We start from the raw sequence: 19,059 nt of genomic DNA on the forward strand, positions 1-19,059 counted from the left end.
TGAAAGTGCACGTGGACATGAACCCCGTGGGAACATTTGTGTCTGTGTACATTGTTTGATGATGACTATATATGTGAGGACAAATGTCATGTGAGTTGTGTTGGGTGACTCTGCATGGTTGTGTAAGCTGCCTCTGGAATTGTGAATAAGCTGTCTTGGGAATATATATGCCCATGTATGAGGGAGGGATGGCAGGGGTGGAGGTTTCCGGAGGCTGAGTGGTGAGTCAGGGCTCATTGGGGGTTCACCTGGTGGCCTCATCAGACCAGTTGGGTCAGAGAGACACACTACGTTAGACCTGCCAGGGCTCGGTCTCTTAGTGGTTGAGAATGCCGAGGCCTGGACTCAGACCCAGATTCAAATTCCTCTTCCATCACCTGTTGTGACCTTGGGCAATTTTCTTTACATTTCTAAACCTCAATTTCCTCATCAATAAAGTGGGAGGAATGTATCTAGTGATAGTTGCAAGGACTACACGAAAGAAGTGCATCTAAAGCATTGAGCGTAATGCCTTCTCAGTTGTAGCCATTCTGAGCCTTAGACTTCAGACGCTGTCTGGTCTAAAATGTGTTCAGTGCTTGAATCCATCCTATACCAGCTTCCAAAGTGCCCAGCAACCTCTGCTCACATGCCTCCCTGGACAGGACACTCCCGGGTCTACAGGGAACCCACATCATACTCGGCCTGCTGAGGAGTTCTGGTTCAGCTGCAGGAAGTCATTGCCCTCCTGCCTTCTCCTGTTTCTTCCCCTCTCCCTATGCCCCAGCTGAGGGGTACTGCTTCTTGATGGCTCAATCACTGATCCTGACCTTATTGAGCACATGCTATATGTCAGGTCTTGTTCATACAGAGATAGATCAGATGAATACTAGTTTTCAAGGAGTTCATAGCCTGCAAATATTTACCCCACCATTGAAGTATGGTGAAGTATGGAACCCATGATGAGGTAGCAACTGCTGTTTCTTGGGGTTGATGGGGTGGACACTCCTAGGGAAGCTTTCTTAGAAGAGAGGATACCTGAACTGCATCAGAAGGCAGAGTTGGGAGGACAGACCTTCCACATGACGTATCTCACAGTCTGTGCTGCCTCCTCTCCCCATGCTCTCTCTCACTGTGGTCCTGCCTACTGCTGAGCCCAGAATCCAGAGATGAGAGCAGGGGCTAAAGTACTCTGGAGGTTGGGGCAAGATCAGGCAGAGCCAAGGGGTGGAAGGTACCATCACATGAAACTAGCAGTCAGCCAACTCACCAGCTCTGAGGGGTCCTCTGGGGCTCAGCCCTGAGCTTGACTCCTCTGTGAGAGAGGCTGAGAGGAGACAGGCCCTGGTACAGGCAGCCCCTGTCCCAGCTCACAGAGAGACCTTCTAGGAGAGTGTGCTAACCCAGGAGCAGTCCCTAAGCTCTGGATTCCATAGGGGAACCAGATATTTGGGGTAGAGGGTAGGAAAGGCCGTGGGCCTAGTCTGGATGAGAAACTGCTGCCCAGTGGACCTTGCCATTGGGTTGGGGTCCTACCTGTTGTTCTCTGATGGCCCTGGAAGGTTCAGGTCTGCAGTATCCTGGAAACCAGGGCAGCACCAGCCCAAAGCTCTCAAATACATACAAATGAAAGAAGGCACCAGGAGGCTAAAGTCAGGAGAAGCCAACACATGGAGATATGTGTGCCAATTGCCTTGGGTAGATCCGTTTATTTACTCATTGCCACAATCTTAGGAGGTAGGTATTATTATTTCTGTTTTACAGACATGAAAATTGAGGTTCAGGCAGATTAAATAAATTGTTCACTGTCATGCAGCTAGGCTGCAATACAATGGTTGGAGGCAGATGATGGTCTTTCTAACACCCAGCGATAAGGTCGCTGTTCCTTCCCTTCCAGGTCCCTGGCTAAAGGGGTTGGTGCGGACTGCAAATCAAGGGCCTCTAGTTCTCTCAGATGCCACCATCTTTGGCCACCAGGGCTGCTCTGCTGTCTCTGGCATGCTCAAGGGGTAGGAGGTCTTTGGAAGGAGTCCAGGCAAACAGAAATCTAGGCTGGATTTCTAATACCGAATCCTCCAAGGGCTCTCTGAAGCCTCTAGAGGAAAAGGAGTAGAGGTCCTTTCTGTGGGCTGTTGGGCACAGGAGTAGAGTGGATGAGGACAGCAAGCAAAGACTCATTCATGCGGTAGATAGTTTTTGAGCACCTGTCTCTGCCAGGCGTTGTTCTAGATACTGAGGATATACTGCAGTGTGTGAGGCAGACATAGTTCCTGCCCTCCTGGGGCTTCTATTCTGCCACGGGGAGAAATACTCTAAATTATGTAATAGATAAAGAAAATAATTTCAAGGAGCAATAAGTGTTATGAAGGCAATGAAACAGGTGATGGAGAGGGTACTTGGGGGATGGGGCTCGACTCTGGTGAGTGGTCAGGGAAGGCCTCTCTGAGCTGAGACCCAAAAGATGAGACAGAGAATGGGAATATCTGGGGCAGAGCGTTCCAGCAGAGAGAACATCAAGTGCAGAGCCCCCTGAGGTGGGATTTTCAAAGAGATTATAGGTACTGTGGGTTATTCACAGGCTGAGCACTGTCCAGTGGGTTCAGAAGATGGATTTAGATTTGGGTCTGCCTAAATGTTTTCAGTGTTTTGGAGCAGTAAGTTTTTTTTCTTCTTCTGTGAAATTCTTACCTTAAACTCCTAGGAAGAATTGATTAAATAAGATAATAAAGGTGGATGAAAAACACCCCAGAATTTTCTCCTATTTTGTTTCTCTTTCCTTAACCAATTTTCTGGGACAGTGAGAGCGGGAGAAGGTTTTCTTTCGGAATCCTAGGGGCTGGGGTTGGGCCCCAGGCATATCGAGTCTTCAGCAACAGGGCTTTGGGGGGGCGTTGAGAGAGGCCAGGGGCCAGGACACCAGCCCTGCCACAGAGACCCTGCCAAAGGCAGCTGGGCAAAGCCCGTGTTGAAATGGTCAAGGGGCTCAGGCAGACCTGATGCAGGAGGAGGTGGGGGCTAGGGGAGGATGCTTATCCATGGGCTCAGGAATGTGGGCTATAGGTCAGAGGCTCCGTGTTAAGGCTCCCTAGGAGCTGGCCCTTTCACAGTGGACACTCAGCGCCAGCCATCCCAGCCGCTGTCAGGATGGGGGTGGGGGAGAGTGGAGAAACTGAGCAGAGTCCTGGTCATTCTGGTTAAGCCAACATAGGGAAAGGGGATGGGTAGCCAAAGCCTGAAACTTTGGGGTCCCAAGGGCACGCATGGCTCACCCACAAGCATGGAAGAGCTCAGGTCTACCAAATGAGTTCCAGGCCTCACCTGCTGTAAGTTCTGCTGTGTTGGAACTGGTATGGGGATGACCTCACAGGCTCCAGTGGGAAGGGACTAGATGGGCTGATCCCCAGCAAGAGAGCAGCTGTACCTGTTTGCTGCCATCTGGACTATTATGTCTAGCTTATAGCCCTCCCAGACAGTTTTCTGAAGAAGTGAGTCACTTAATATTTGATATTTGAAATCTTTATCACTACCTACGGCATCACTTTATGTCAACTTCTGAGATGCTAACGTTTGTCAGACACACCTGGATCCCTAGGTGCCCAGGTGTGGACCATCTTGAGTAAGAACTGTTTTTCCTCAGCAGAATACCTTTGGTCTTATGTGGCTGCCCCAGAGAGATTAAATGACCTGCCCAAGGACACACTGTAAACTAATGGAAGTCATGAAAATGAAAGTACAAATAATGATCACTACCTTTATTGAGTAATCAGCAAGGTACAGTACTAAGGGACTTAATACTTTACCTCGGTAACCATCATGTCATTAGTCCCTTTCTGATGACTCTGTTATTATCCCCATTTTACAGATGAGGAAATAGGCAAAGGAAAGTGAATCACCTGCTCAAGTACACACAGTAGTAAGTGAGTGGAAAGGGACTTGAACCCGGAGAGTCTACACAGATGAGTGCTTTGATCCAGGGAGTGTGTGAGCTGCCTAGGTCTCAAAAAAGGAACATCAACCGATCTGGCTGGGCAGGGCCCTGGGGGAGAGGAAAACGCCCCGACTCCTTCCTCTGCAGCCCTTTTTCTTCCCTCATTTTCCGTTCTTTTTCTGGAAGGTAATTGCTTGGGGCAGTGACAACCTCCTGGCGAATTACACAGCTGGTTTCCCAGTGAGATTTGTAACAACAGCCCCACCAGCCTGGCAGCCCCCAGCAAGTTCCGGTTTAAGAAACTAATTGCTGGATTGTGTAGTTGGTGCTAAATTGGGTAATTTCTTGGTGACGGCATGTGTGCCACTTCTTCCATTCCCAGATAGATTCAAGCTGCACCAAAGAATTTGTCACACAGGGCACCCTCCCGGACTCCACTCCCCACTCCCCAGCCAGCCACAGGCCGTTTCGAAAGTGACTGCTTCCCTGGGCCCAGAGGGTCACCATGTGGGCAGCTCTCTGTGCTTTGGGGCAGAGAGAGATGACAGAGCAGTCAAATGGGGAACATAACTCCAGCACCCAGAGTTGTCACAGGGCTTCAGGAAGCTTCCTTTTGTACTTATCTGACCTTGGACTTGGAACAAGCTCAGGACTCACCACGCAAGGGGAAAGGCTAAACCACACTCTGGTTAGCAATAGAGTATGTGGTGTGTGTGAGGAAATCCGTTTGTTTGTTTCCTTTTCTTAAAATTCGTTTCCATGACTGTGTTCACTTCCGAGTAGCATTTAATAAGTTTGACTTCTCTGGGCTGGCGTCCCAGGGGGGAGAAAAGCTAAGCGTTGGAGTAAGGCCACACTGGGTTCGACTTCTGGCTTTGCCACCAAATCTGTGACCTTAGGCAGGTCAGTTAGCCTCCTCAAGCCTCAGTTTCTTCTTCTGTAGATTGGAAAGGGGGATAATATCTATCCCTTGGAATAGTTGTGGGAATTAATAAAAATGTCATAAGTGAAAGGATGCTGTTCCTTGTAAGCTCACGTTCACTCAGCACACACCTGTCATCTGCCAAGCACTGTTCTGGGGGTTGGGGATAATGCAATGAGTAGTCGGCTTACATTTCTGCACTTACATGGAGCTTACATTCTAGTGGAAGAGACAGACAATCTCTGAATCACTCAAATGGAAAATGGTAATGATTTAAGAGCTATCCAGGCCCATGGTGCCTTGAGAGCAAACAGCAGGAGGATCTGACCTAGTCAGAGAGGCCAGAGAAAGCTTCCCCGAGCAAGCAACAACTGGGCTGAGATCTGAAGGGTGTGTAGGAGTTAGGAAGGCAGAGGTGGGCGGGCAAAGCTTTCTGGACAGGGGGAATAGGCCCCATGATGGGAAGGATCCTGGGACTGCAAAAAGACTGGCTTGGCTGGAACAGAGGAAGTAAGGGGGAGCATGTTGTGAGAGGAGGTGGAAAAGAAGGAAGGGCCAGACCCTGCAGGCCTTGTTGGACAGGCTAGGGTGTTTCATCTTAAGAACATCAATAAGCCAATGAAGAGTTTTAAGCAGAGAAGTGACAGGACCAGGTTTGTGTTTTCAAATGACCATTTGGATTGGATCAGGGTAAGAACAGAAGAAGGGACAGCAGTTAGAAGCTTTTGCAGACTCTTCCAGGCAGGAGGTGACGTTTCTGAGGTAGTTGGATTAGTTAGCAGTTCTTTCTGCTGCAAATACAGAAAATCTGGCCAACAGTGATTTAAATAACGAGGAGTTTATTTCTTACCACATTTAGGTCTGGAGGAAGGCAACTGCTTGTGTTGATTCCATGGCTCAAGGACTGCAAGACTAGCGTTTCTGCAATTCTCTGGGCGTTTCTCTCATGGTGGCAAGACAGCTGCCTAGCTCCCGCATCATGGTTGTATTCAAGCCTAGAAGAAGCGGGGCAGGGCGTGGGTGGGGAGAATGGTACTAGCAAGTTTTACCCCTTTTTATTTCAAAGCCAAAATCTTCCTTAGAAACTGTCATTCGAGATATATATATATATATATATATATATATATATATATATATATATTTAACCAAAAGGGAATCATGTGTCCTCTAGTTCCAAGGGAGGCTGGGAAAGGGGAAAGGAGGTTGTGAATGGGTGTCAGCTAGTCAGCTAACAGTGATTTGGTAGGTATGGAAACAAGTGGGCAGATCTATTGTTAGGGAGCAAAATTCAGAAGACTTGATGATGGATCGAATTATTAGCCCCTTCTTTGATTTTCCTTTTTATTGATTATGTTTAGTAATAAGATGGCGCTAGGAGGAATGTGATGGTAAAATATAATACAAAGGAGAAAGCTTATATAATTAAACCTATATCGATTCAATCTTTTCTTTAGTGAATCCATAAATTGGATATCTCCTTCCTTCAGTAATTTGGATTTGACCGTATTATTTACTATTTAGACATTGGAAATTTTGGAAATCCCAAATAAAGGCTGTTCCATCAGGGATTACACTGTATAATCTTTTAGAGTTGGTGAAGTGGTTTCACATACATTGTATAATTTGATATTCAAATCCTGGGAGATGGGTGAGCAGATGTCATTAGGCTTAGAGAGGGTAGGCCACTTGGCTAGTGTCACACACCTTCTGGTCTCAGAGCTTGCGTTTTTCTGCTAGACAGTGTTGCCCTATAAGACATGAATAAGGAAGTTGGGAGGGGTTGTCTGGAGAGGAGCAATTGCAGGGACCCATCTTCCCCGAGACCAGAGCTGGGAGGGCATGGATTGATGCTAAAGACTGAAGTTTGATAAGATCTTGATGAGGGCTCAGTGGCTTGACAGCAGCCCCTGTGTGGGTGTAAGGCGGGGGGGGGGGGGGATCCTGGGAACAGTCACCATTGGGAAGCTCAGTGTTAGGCTCTAGCTTGATGTGACCACAAGCAAAGCAAATAAGATGGCCTTGGTTTCTGTCAAAGTGGTCTTTTATGCTGTGAGTCTCAGACATGGGTCCTGCCTGGGGCAGGAAGAGGAGGACCATGTCATGGATGAAGGGCCACGCTATCTAAGCTTCTTTCTAAAGCTGGGAGATGCTGTCAGGTGCTTTTCCAACAATGGCTTGTGAGACCATTTTGGTCTGAAGTCACCTCTGCTTTCCCAGAGAAGGGCAATGGAGGAGAAGAATTGTCACCCAGAGCCAGCAGTTGATATCTGTGAGGTCAGTGCAGTTTCCTTCGAGGCAAGATAACCAGTGGCCTCTCCAGCCCAGGCCACAGGGTGGACTGGGGGTTGGGAATGTCTCAGGAGACTCCACAAGCTTCTTCACTGTCTCACATCCCTCAGAGTCAGGAAGTTCTTCCTGATGTCTAATTGCATCTCTTTCACCACTGTTTTTTAAAAATATGTTTTTATTGATTATAGATAGAGAAAAAGGAAGAGGGAGTGAGGGGGGAGAGAAGTGGGGAGAGAAAGAGAGAGAGAGAGAGAGAGAGAGAGAGAGAGAGAGAGAGAGAGAAACATTGATGTGAGAAAGAAACCTTGATTGGTTGCCTCCACCTGCACCCTGACTGGGAACCAAACCAGCAACCTGGGCATGTGCTCTGACCGGGAATTGAACCAGTGAGCTCCCGGGGCACGGGACCACTGAGCAACATCGGCCAGGGCTCTTCCACTACTATTAATCATGCCTGTAAAGCTGCCTCTTCCTCCTGATATCCCTGTGTTTAATAATGGCACCATTAGTCTTCCAGTCACGGCTGTTGAAAAATTTAGAGTTATCTTCCTTTTGGACTCTTTCTCTCTCACACCTCTTAACAGTATTTTGCCAAATGTCTGCTGGAACTCTCCTACCTCACCCCTCAGAGTTCCTTATTTTTCCACCTCTTCTGCCTTTGTGCATGCTGGTTCCACCACAGGGGATTCTGTCTCCCCCAGCACCTTCGTCTGTGGAACACAAAGCCATCTTGTTCCCATCTCCAACACTTTCTTCTTTGGGAAGTCTTCCTCAGTTTCCCTCTGTTGCATCTGGTCTTGCTCTCATCCAGACTAGCCTAACATCTTGGTACCGCTTCCAGCACAGTCATTTATTCATTTACATAGTGAATATTTATTAAGGACCTGCTCTGGGCAAAGCCCTGAGTTAGGTGCTAGAGATCCCGAGGTAACTAGGATTTGGTTCCTGCCCTGCAGAAGGCCACATTCTAGTTAGGGAGACAGAAACTGAAGCAGTTTCAATGCAGTATGATAGCTGCTTTTGTGGGGGAACCCAGGGTGTTATAAAAGCCCAATAGAGAGGCATAACCCAGAATAAGAGTACAGAAAGTCTTTGAGGGAAGGTGGGGCTTAATATGGGCAAATCGTAAAGGGTTGGGGTAGGGAGGTGGATGAAAGGAGATTCTAAGATGAGGGACCAGTTTGTGTAAAAATACAGGGACCTAAAATAACCCTGCTATGTAAGAGGTTGTTCCCTGTTAGACTATAAGCCTCTCAAAAACAGGGATCATACTTACATCATCCCTGTACACTTCTTACTCAGAATCTTGTTTATGGTAGCTGCTGAACAAATTTTTGTGGAATGGAATCATATTTGAGGGCAATGAAAATGCAGTGGCTCAGCACCATGGACAGATCACTAAGACACCTGCAGTTGGAGGTAGTCCAACCTGTAAGCTCATTTCCATGTATTTGCATAATGAAGCCAACCTCATTTCCCCAGGGGTCCAAAGGCTCTATACATCATGGGGTATACAATCAATCCTGGTTTGGGGGAGTTGGGAAGGGAAATGGTCAAGGCCAGAGGCTGGTTCTCAGAGGACTCTGGGAGAATCTGTGTCCTCTGCTCTTTTCACCATCCTTTTCTTTTTCTTCAGGAGCCAGTGGTCCTGAGCCTTCCGAAGTTAGGATTCTGCCTGGTGGTGGGGATCCTGACACCAAGGATGGGACACCCAGGATGGTGAGTGGTAGGAGAGTCTGGGAGATGGGGATTAGATCGAGGTTCTCAAATCAGAACAACTTGGGTTTGAATTTTGATTTAAAGTGACTTGCCCACTCCCTGGCTTTGAGACTACACCTTTTGAGCTCAATTTTCTCATGAGTAAGTGTGGACAATATCTACACACAGGATTTTAGTGGGATTAGAGAATGTCAGTTATGCACAGTACCTGGCACATAGCAAGTCCTCAGGAAAGAGTAGGAGCTGAGCTGTGAGTAGGATCTGGAGGAAACCTGAAACACGGTGGGTACTGGGAGGTGGTGGTGGAGAGCAAGGGAGAATGAGTCTTGAAGGGGCGGTTGTCTGGAGTCGTTGAGGCTGTCATCCCTCCTGGTCAGCAGATGGCCCAGGAGCCTGGTCTGGGATGAGGGAGGGCACCGTCTGCCAGCTTCTCTGTCCCTGTTCCTCCTGCTGTCACCTCCTGCCATAGCTCCTGTCCTGGCAGCTCTGGAGTCCTGATTGGAGGCAGCTCCTGCTGAGAGCTGACCTCTCTGTCCTGTAGCCTTGGAAAGCCAGGGAAGGGGGCAGGGGCACTGCTTTCAACATTTTCCCTCCATCACCTCCCTGCCCTGTGAGCCCACTGCTCCTGGGAGGAGAAACTCCTGGGTTCCGATGCTGCCTGGTACAGCCAACGTTCCTCCCATTAGTGGTTTCTCCTCCCTTCACGATTCCCCTTTAGTGGAATGGGGGTGGCAGGTAGGGGTAAAAGGCGAAAGGGGAAATTCCACTGGGGAATATTTGAAATCGGGAAGAGGAAAGGAGTCATCTCAGTTTATTCCTTCCTACCTCAGTCATGGAGGGGGAGGGAGAATGAGCCTGCAGCCAGATGGAAGGAACAGGGTGTGGAAGGAAGGGGAGGGGCTCCCCTGAATAATCAAGCTGGATATTTAGAGTTGGGTCTGTATTCTCTTTGGTTATTGCTGCTCGGGGAGTTGTGACCCTGGGGCCTGGTTCTTCACAGCACTGGAAGTGGGGGATGGGTCAGAGGTGTGGCTCTGGAGCAATTTGCCTAAAGCCAGCTTGATGAAAGCCAGTTCACCTAATGACTGGTTTCTCTGAATATTTTGTACATCTTTTTGGGTATCCTTTTATTTTTGGTAACCCTGGGATTAAAAAAAACACACATATTTGGCTGAGGGCATTTCTTTTTGTGAATAAGTATTTATCAGATTGGCATTTGATGAATGATGGTATTATTTTGTGCCCTTGTGAGTGTCTTTGTCTAGTATGACTCTTTTAAGGACTTTAAGCCTGTTGTGGAGAGATAGTACAATTAATCACCACAAATTGATATGCATTACCTAAAGGGGTACCAGAATAGCTAATAAAAGATAGTTTTAGGTAAAGTGGCTTATTGTTCAATCTGAATCCCTTTCTCCCTGTTTCCCAGGAGGTTCCTGGGGCCTGGCCCCCAACACTATGAAGAGCCCTTGCTGAGGCCATGAGGGGTTACCATGGCGACCGAGGCAGCCATCCCCGCACAGCCCGCTTTGCTGACCAGCAGCATATGGACGTGGGCCCAGCTGCCAGGGCTTCATATCTGCTGGGCTCCGGGGAGGCCTTCTCCACCGAGCCCCGCTTCTGTGCCCCGAGAGCTGGCCTGGGACACCTTTCTCCCGAAGGGCCCCTGAGCCTGAGTGAGGGGCCATCGGTAGGCCCCGAGGGAGGGCCAGGGGGGACTGGAGTTGGGGGGGGTAGCAGCACCTTCCCCAGGATGTACCCCGGCCAGGGCCCTTTCGACACCTGTGAAGACTGTGTGGGCCACCCACAGGGCAAGGGTGCCCCCCGCCTGCCTCCCACACTCCTGGACCAGTTTGAAAAGCAGTTGCCAGTTCAACAAGATGGCTTCCACACGCTACCATACCAGCGAGGTCCAGCGGGCGCCGGGCCCGGGCCCGGGCCAGGGTCTGGCTCCGCCCCGGAGGCCCGCAGCGAGAGCCCCAGCCGCATCCGGCACCTGGTTCACTCCGTGCAGAAGCTCTTTGCCAAGTCCCACTCTCTGGAGGCCCCGGGGAAGCGGGACTATAATGGGCCCAAGGCTGACGGAAGAGGTGGCTCTGGGGGAGACAGCTACCCTGGCCCAGGCTCCGGAGGCCCCCACACCTCCCACCACCACCATCACCATCACCACCACCACCACCACCAGTCTCGGCATGGCAAGAGGAGCAAGAGCAAGGACCGCAAGGGGGATGGGCGGCACCAGGCCAAGGCCGCCGGCTGGTGGAGCTCTGACGACAACTTGGACAGTGATAGCGGCTTCCTGGCGGGTGGGCGGCCTCCTGGGGAGCCAGGTGGTCCTTTCTGCTTGGAGGCTCCAGATGGGTCCTACCGGGACTTGAGCTTCAAGGGGCGCTCGAGCGGGTCGGAAGGCCGCTGTCTTGCCTGCACCGGCATGTCCATGTCACTGGATGGACAGTCGGTCAAGCGAAGTGCCTGGCATACCATGATGGTCAGCCAGGGCCGGGATGGATACCCAGGGGCTGGGCCAGGCAAGGGGCTCCTGGGTCCAGAGGCCAAGGCCAAAACCAGGACTTATCACTATCTGCAGGTGAGGCTTTGGTGGGAGTGGGGACTGGCTCGTCAGTGCTGTCACCCAGTAGCTATGGAAAGGGCTGCATGGGAGCCAGCTGTCGCCATGGTAGAGGGTCTAGATGCAGGGATGTTCTGCCCTGCTTCATTCTGTAAGACCTTGAGCCACTTGGGGGACCTCAGTTTCCCCATTTGTGCAGTGAAGGGGCTCATCTATTCTGACGTGTTGGTGCCAGGAAGCCTTCCCTTTGACTTCTGTTTGGACAAGCTGTGCTGGCCTCTGTCTGGTGAGGCTGGAGGCAGAGTGAGGTCGAGGGGAGGCAGTGGACAGGACAGCATGGTGCTCTCTGGCTGTAGCTTCCCTTGAGATTGGAAATCAGCAGCAGAAACCAGCTCTCCTGCCCCCAGACCTCTTTCTTCTCAAATGTGGGTGGTCCAGATATTGTTTGAATATGAAGGTCAGTTCCAGAATGTGCCTCTGCTAGGGTTTGTCATCCCAGGGTGCCTGTGGTAGGACACCCGTGCGGCTGTGGAAGAGCCCTGGGAGCCTGCCTGTGGGTTTTCCTAGGCTGGGGGACACACTGAAGTCTGAGCCAGGACAGGGTTTCCTGGGATTGGATGGAGCAGATGATAGCTGGCATGCTGTCCCCATCCTGTCCGACCATGTCCATGGTCTGCAGATGAGGCTAGAAGCTCCGACCGCTTCTTATGGTGCTTTCATCCATCCTACACTGTCCACTCTCCATCAGGGGCTCATCTCACCATCGATCTTCTTCTTCCCTGTCTCAGGCATCCCTCCCATCCCCCCCGGGAGGTTTTCTTGAACCCTCCCATAGTTATAGGAGAAAAAGTCAATTCAAATTCTAGAAGTCTAACAGACTTCACGCTATGCCCCAAACCCACATTCCACATAGTTAATCCACAGTCATTCAGTGAGTATTTACTGGGTTCTGTGGATACAAAGATGAAGGCATAGATGCTGCTTGTGAGGAGCTCAGCTCAGAGGCGGGGCAGACAGAATATGGTGCAATAAGGCTGTGGCAGGAGAGAGGGGTGGGCACCATGGGAGCACAGAGGAGGCATCTCTCCCACCCTGGGATGACGGTGGTCAGAGCAGCTCTGGGAAGAATGTCTCCTGAACTGAGTGTCAGTGCAGAAGTGAATTGAGGGTGTCCCAGGAAAATGCCACAGTGAGTTTAAAGGCATTGGGAATGGAGCCTACATGTGTCTTTTGGGTGTCACTGGTCTTACTGCTAAGTTGCTCACACAGTAGGACTCTCCTAGGTGGGGAACTCATAAAGCTCAAGGGAACAAATGGGTCACTGTGGAAGCAGGAAGGGCTAGAAGACACAAGGGGAGGTTGGAGACTGCTAGGATGCAGGACTTCTGGGTTGGCCTTGGGTTGCCCCCTCCCTGGGTAGAGAGGTTCTCTAAGCTGCAATCGAAGGGTCCAACAAAAAGGGCCGAGGAGGGAGTACCCACCCTTCTCCCATAACCGAGCCTTCGTCCTCGTCATTTCTGGAGCCTCACTGCCACTCCGCTGCTCCCTGCTGCTACTCCAGGGCTGCCCTGACCTCCCTGGGGGCTTCCTTTTTAATATGCACCTCACAATGTCCTGCAGAGGAGCCAAGAGCTCCGCAGTGGCTCCAGAGTGGGAGCCCTGCAGTGTGGCAGAGCACGCCCTGGCTGGCCCATCTGCTAGCCTGCCTCCCGCTGCCTGCCTGTGGCTCCCTGTGTAGAATACAGGGAAGGGGAATGATCATCAGGGTCCGGGGTTCTTGGGCATCTTGATACTGGGATGTCTGGACCCACTTAGGGGAGAACAAGGGGATGCGGGGATCCTCCAGACAGCCTGGTGTTCCCCTGACACAAAAGCAGGGGAAGCTGATCCCAACAGACTAGGTTTTTTATGGAGACCCTTTTCTCTCACTGGTCGCCAGCTCTCCCTCAACCCTGTCCCTCTCTGTGGGTTCCTTCATGGGACTCCATTGCATCCTGGGTCCCTGTGTGTACACTGATCTCTGTCCCCTCACCAGTCTCATCCCCGGAGTCTATTTCTCTCCCTTGAACCCTGGTCCCTCTCAGACCTCCAGTCCCACTCCAATTTAATGTGTGTGTGTGTGTGTGTGTGTGTGTGTGTGTGTGTGTGTGTGTGTGTAATAACAGGTGTTTTAAATCTTCCTGCCCTGCCCCAGCCCTCTCCCCCATACCTTCGTTTACACCCATTCTTTACAGTGGATGCTAACCAGCATGGACTTCCTCGCTTCTCTGTTAGCCCACTCATGTAGATTCCTGCCCACCCTCATCCTCTTCCTTCTTGGCTCAGGAGGCACCAGGACCACCCATCCCTGGCTGATGCCTCTAGCGGGGCTTAAGCCCATCTTCCCAGGGTCCCCTCCATTCCTGAACTGTCTGTGCCCCTCCCTCCCCACATTTAAAGACTATCTTTACTGGCTCTTTCGCTCATCTTGAGAACATGCCCAAGTCTCTCATCCTAAAAAAGTCTTTCCTCAACCTTATTCCTCTCTCTGTTTCCTATCTTCCCTTTATATCTAAGTTCTTAGACCATAATCCCCACTTCTTCACTTCCTTTTACCCTCCTTTTCACTACAGTCTGACTTCCACACCCTGTCCCCTAAAATGTCCTGGCAGCGGTCATTGAAAGGTACCTTTCAATGCTTATAAAGATAGTTGACATTTATTGAGCACTTCTATGTGCTGGCCCTCTGTATTGGCTCATTTATCCTTCCCAACAGCCCTGTGATGTGGGCATAATTGTTATTACCAATTCACCGATGAGGAAACTGAAGCTTAGAGATTAATCCGATTTGCTCAAGTTCACCTAGGTAAGTCATGGGGCCAGAATGTGAACATAGGTCTGTCTAACTCCTGAGCTTGAATTACTAACCTCTGAATGTCCTTGACATTTGACATTATCAACTCCTTTTATTCTCAAAATGTCTCCTGTTTCCATGACATGTCATTCTCCTGACTTCCCTCCTACCCCTCTGCCCACTCCTTCTTAGGTGACTTCATAGGTTCCTCTGCAGTCCCTTTTTAAATGTCAGTGGATTCCTCCCCAGCTCTTTCTTTTTCCCCCTGGGCTCTTTCATTCACTCCTGTGGATTCAGTTGCTGCCCATGACTCCCACATGTCTGCCTGCAGCCCAGATCTCTCCACTGAACTGCAGAACCAAACATCCAACCACCTGCTTGATAGTCTTCTGCCAAACTCAACATGCTCAACCCTGAGCTATCACCTTCCCCCACCTGTTTCTCTGGGATTCTATGGCTCAGTGAGCGACAGCACCATCCCCCAGGTCCTCAGGCAGGAGCCTCCCAGTCATCCTCCACTCTTCCCTGCCCCCTCACCCCCCACATCTCATCAGGCTCATGGATGCTCCTTAACACCTCTCATTTCCATCTCCTCTTCCCCCTCATTGTCATTGTCTTAATTTAGGTCTCATCATTTCTTGCCTGGATAACAGCATCAGCCTCCTAATTGGTCTCTCTCCCACCACTTGAGCTCCTGCCCTACTCCTGGCCCTCTACAATCCATCCTCTGCTCGGACTATTAGAATGCTCTTTCTGAAACACAAATCTGATGTTGCTCCCCTGCTTAAAGCCCTCTATGGCTCCTCACAGGAGAAAGCGGGGAGAGATGGAGGTTTGGGGATATAAGCAGTTTAGGATGAAGGACAAGGAAGGGTGAAAGGGGACTGAGGTCAGGTGATACTTCACGGCTGGGGGTGGGTTGACACAGGTCACTTTGGCCTCTGATCTTTGACCTTTTGGCACCTAGCATGTCACCACCCACCTAGACTCTCTATGTGGCCCTCAGTTAAGTAGCAAAGAGTCCATGCAGGATGGTGAGGCATCTCCTCTAAGGGAGGGTACGGCCCGAGACCTGCCTCCGAGTCTGTAAGCTCCTGAGTGTGGCCTGCCCAAGTCCGGGTATAGCGCCTCTTACTGGAAGTGGGGAAAGAGGATCCTAGCCTGCAGACTGAGTAGGGACGCGTCTGAGAGACAGAGGCCCCTGTCCCTGCAGGTGCCGCAAGATGATTGGGGGGGTTACCCCACTGGGGGCAAGGACGGGGAGATCCCCTGCCGCAGGATGCGGAGTGGCAGCTACATCAAAGCCATGGGGGATGAGGAGAGCGGAGACTCAGATGGCAGCCCCAAGACATCTCCCAAAGCAGTGGCCCGGCGCTTCACCTCCCGCCGCTCCTCCAGTGTGGACCAGGCCCGGATCAAGTAAGGATGGGAGGGGCGGGGCCGGGTGGGGGCCAGGGGCACTGGGAAGCTGACACTGGGTCCTTCAGATGTTCAGAGTGGGACCAGTCTGTTCCCTGCTTAAGGTTCAACTGGGGATATCAGTCTGCTCCATATAAAGAAGGGGTCCCTCTGATAGCCTCTTTGGGAGAGTCCCTTTACCAGGAGTCTTCTGTGGAATCTGTCTGGGGGTTTCTGAGGGATAGAACCTGCTCAGGAGCCCCAATGCTCTTGTTCCCCTCCCCTGCCTCCTCACAGACCCCCATTCTGAATCTGGAATTTTGACCTTTCCCAGCTGCTGCGTCCCACCTCGGATCCACCCCCGGAGCTCCATCCCTGGCTACAGCCGTTCCCTTACCACCGGACAGGTAGGGAGAGGCCCAGCATGCCTGAAGGAAAGGGCGGGAGGGGGTTCAGTCCCATGCTCAGCCTAGGCCTTAAAATCAAAGGTCTGGCCAGGGAGAGAGGGCAGGTGTGGCTCTGGGGAAGCTGGGAAGCCTGCCTTGAGACTCCTGGACCTGACTTGGATTGGGGATCTCAGTCACGTCCTCAAGGTGGCGAGCATGTAAGGGCACCCCGTTCTCTCAGCTCCCCAGCCCACCCCATGCCAGAGGCGGTTGTACAGACGGGACAGGCAGAGCTGCAGTCTCAGGGGATCTGGGCTTTCGTTCTTTCCCCGTCACCTCCCCCTGTGGGACCGCCAGTCAGACGTCTCCAACGACTCCATTTTCTCCTCTTTGAAATGACATTAGTCGTGGCATGTATCTCACAGGGGTTTTGTGAGCATTCAGTGAGAAAATGTATGCGAACACAAGGTACCTGGCCTAAAATGGGCACTTTATAACTTTGAGTTTCATGTCCAAGTGTAGACTCTCCCTCGACTAAAGGGAAGCAAGGCAATTCAGTAATTAAATGCATAAGATGGGTTTGAATTCCAGCTCAGCTACTTGCCAGCTAAGTGACCTGGGGCAAATTACTTGACATTTTTGAGCCCCACTTTTTCTATTTAAAAATAGGCATTATAATAGTGTTCTTGGCACATAGCCAGCAGTCCATAAACGTTAGCTATTTTTACTGTTTGCTGGGGGAAAAAGCAATGCAAAAGGCCGTCCATACTGGCTCCTATTGTTTGCTGCTGCAGTCTCTCAGCATTTCTTTGTTACAGTCCCTGAATCAGGGAGTCTGATTGGCACAGCTATCTGTCCACATCAGACCAGCCCCTGTTGCTAAAGCTACTAGTTAATACGCCGTTCTTGTTTTACCTGACCCATCAGCAACCTCTAACACAGCTGAAGGCTCCTTCCTGAAATGCCGCGCTCAGTTTGCGTTGAGGACACCACACCTTTTAGGTTCTTCTAGAGTCTCTCTCTGGCTGCTTATTTTCAGTCTGTGCCTGCAACTGTCCAGGATCTGAACACTGGAGTTTTTCAGGGCTTAGTTCCTGGATTTCTGTCTGTACTTACTTCTTAGGTGAGCTCATCTTGTCCAGCTCATGGCTTTGATGATTATTGAGAGCCTGATAACTCCCAAATGTATATTTCCAGGCCCAAACCCTCCCATAAATGCCAGGCATGTACATCTAATGGTATATGAAAACCTCACTTGGATGTTTAATAGACATCTCAAACTTAAGATGTTTAAAACTAAACTGCTGATCCCCCTTTCCCCCAGTTCCCTGCTCCAGCCAGTGTCTTCTCCATTTCAGGTAATGACACCTTGATCCTTTCAGCTCTGATCTACATGCTCGAGTCAGTCTTGACTTCTTTCTGTCTCTCCCATCCCACATTCAATCCTTCAGCAAATCCTGTTGGGCCACCTTCAGAGTGTATCCGGGATCCCACCACTCCTTGCTACCTCCACTGCCACCATTTCAGTCCAGGTCCATGTTCTTCTGTCGGGACTATTTCACTGCCTTCTAGTTGGTCTGCCGCACTTGCCCTTGTTCACTTCATTCTGTCTCCACATCGTCAGAGTGATCACTTAAAAATAGAATTACATTCACTCAAACCCTTACTGTGCCCAGCCAGTGTGGCTCAGTGGATTGAACATCGTCCCATGACTGAGAGGTCCCAGTTTGATTCCTAGTCAGGGCACATGCCAAGGTTGTGAGCTCAATCCCAGTAGGGGGCATGTTGGAGGCAGCCGATCAATGTTTCTCACATTGATGTTTCTCTCTCTCTCTCTCTAAAAAATCAATAAAAATATATTTTAAAACAAACAAACAAAACTCTCACCATACGTAGAGGAAAATCCAAGGACTTTACTGTGACATATAAAGCCCTGCATACTCTGGCCCTTGCTACCTCTCTAAAAAAAAAAAAAAAAAAAATTTAAATTAATAAAATCCAATTAATTCTGGTAAAGTATGGACGCACTGTTCCAATATATCTCTTTCTTCTCTCCCCTCTTTGTGCTGTTATTGTTATATGCATTATTTGTCTATATGTTAGAAACCCAGCAATTATTATAAACCAATGATGGTATTATTCCATCTATCTTCGGATAGAGTGGGAGGGAGCAGGAGAGCGGGAGAGAGAGGGAGAGAGAGAGAAACCTGACCAGGGCCAGGGACACGAACAGCAACTGAGGTGCGTGCCCTTGACCGGAATTGAACCCGTGACTCTTTGGTCCATGGGACGATGCTCTAACTGCTGAGTCAAACTGTCCAGGGCCAATGATGGTATTATAAATGCCTTGTACAATTTTATTTCTTTTAAATAAGTGAAAAAAATATATTTATAGAATCTTTTATATTTATTCACATATTTACCATTTCTGGTGCTCTTCATGTCTTCCTGTGATTTTGAGTTACCATTGGGTGTTGCTTCCTGTTAGTCTGAAGAACTTCTATTAGTATTTCTTTTAAGATAGGTCTTCTGCCAATAAATTCTTTGTTCTATATTTATTTGGAAATGCATTTTTACTTCATTATTGAAAGATAGTTTGATGGGTATAGAATTCCTGGTTGACAGTTTTTTTTCCCCTTTCAGTACTTTGAATGTACCATTCCACTGCCTTTAGATGTCATAATTTCTGATGAAAGTCAGTTGTTAATCATATTGTTGTTTTCTGTATGTGATGAATTGTTTTTTGTTTTTTTTTTCTTGCTGCTATTAATGTCTTCAACTTTCAACATGTTGACTGTAATGTGCCTGGATATAGATCTCTTTATGTTTAACTTTGGGTTCATTGAACTTCTTTGATCTGTAGATTGTTTTTTATCAAATTTGGAAAGTTTTTGGCCATTATTATTTCTTCAAATATTTTTTCTTCCCCTTTTACTCTTTTTTCTTGAGTTCTCATAATATGTCTACTGGTATACTTCTTATTGTCCCATAGGTCTCTGAGGCTTTGTTCATTTCTAGTCTTTTTTTCCCCTCCAT

General features: G+C 49.5%; 1 protein-coding gene across 1 annotated transcript in view; it reads left to right on the forward strand.

Annotated features, from left to right (window-relative positions):
* The window catches only part of DLGAP3 (DLG associated protein 3), a 55,648-nt gene that overhangs the window by 11,416 nt on the left and 25,173 nt on the right, over positions 1 to 19,059 (forward strand). The window contains exons 2-5 of the mRNA XM_036256363.1: positions 8,755 to 8,837; positions 10,267 to 11,424; positions 15,453 to 15,658; positions 15,972 to 16,044. Of these exons, the coding sequence (XP_036112256.1) occupies positions 10,318 to 11,424; positions 15,453 to 15,658; positions 15,972 to 16,044 (1,386 nt within the window). The 5' untranslated portion in view covers positions 8,755 to 8,837; positions 10,267 to 10,317. The remainder of the gene's footprint in view (positions 1 to 8,754; positions 8,838 to 10,266; positions 11,425 to 15,452; positions 15,659 to 15,971; positions 16,045 to 19,059) is intronic.

This window comes from Molossus molossus, unplaced genomic scaffold (genome assembly GCF_014108415.1).
Source record: "Molossus molossus isolate mMolMol1 unplaced genomic scaffold, mMolMol1.p scaffold_m16_p_12, whole genome shotgun sequence".
Taxonomy (NCBI): Eukaryota; Metazoa; Chordata; class Mammalia; order Chiroptera; family Molossidae; genus Molossus; species Molossus molossus.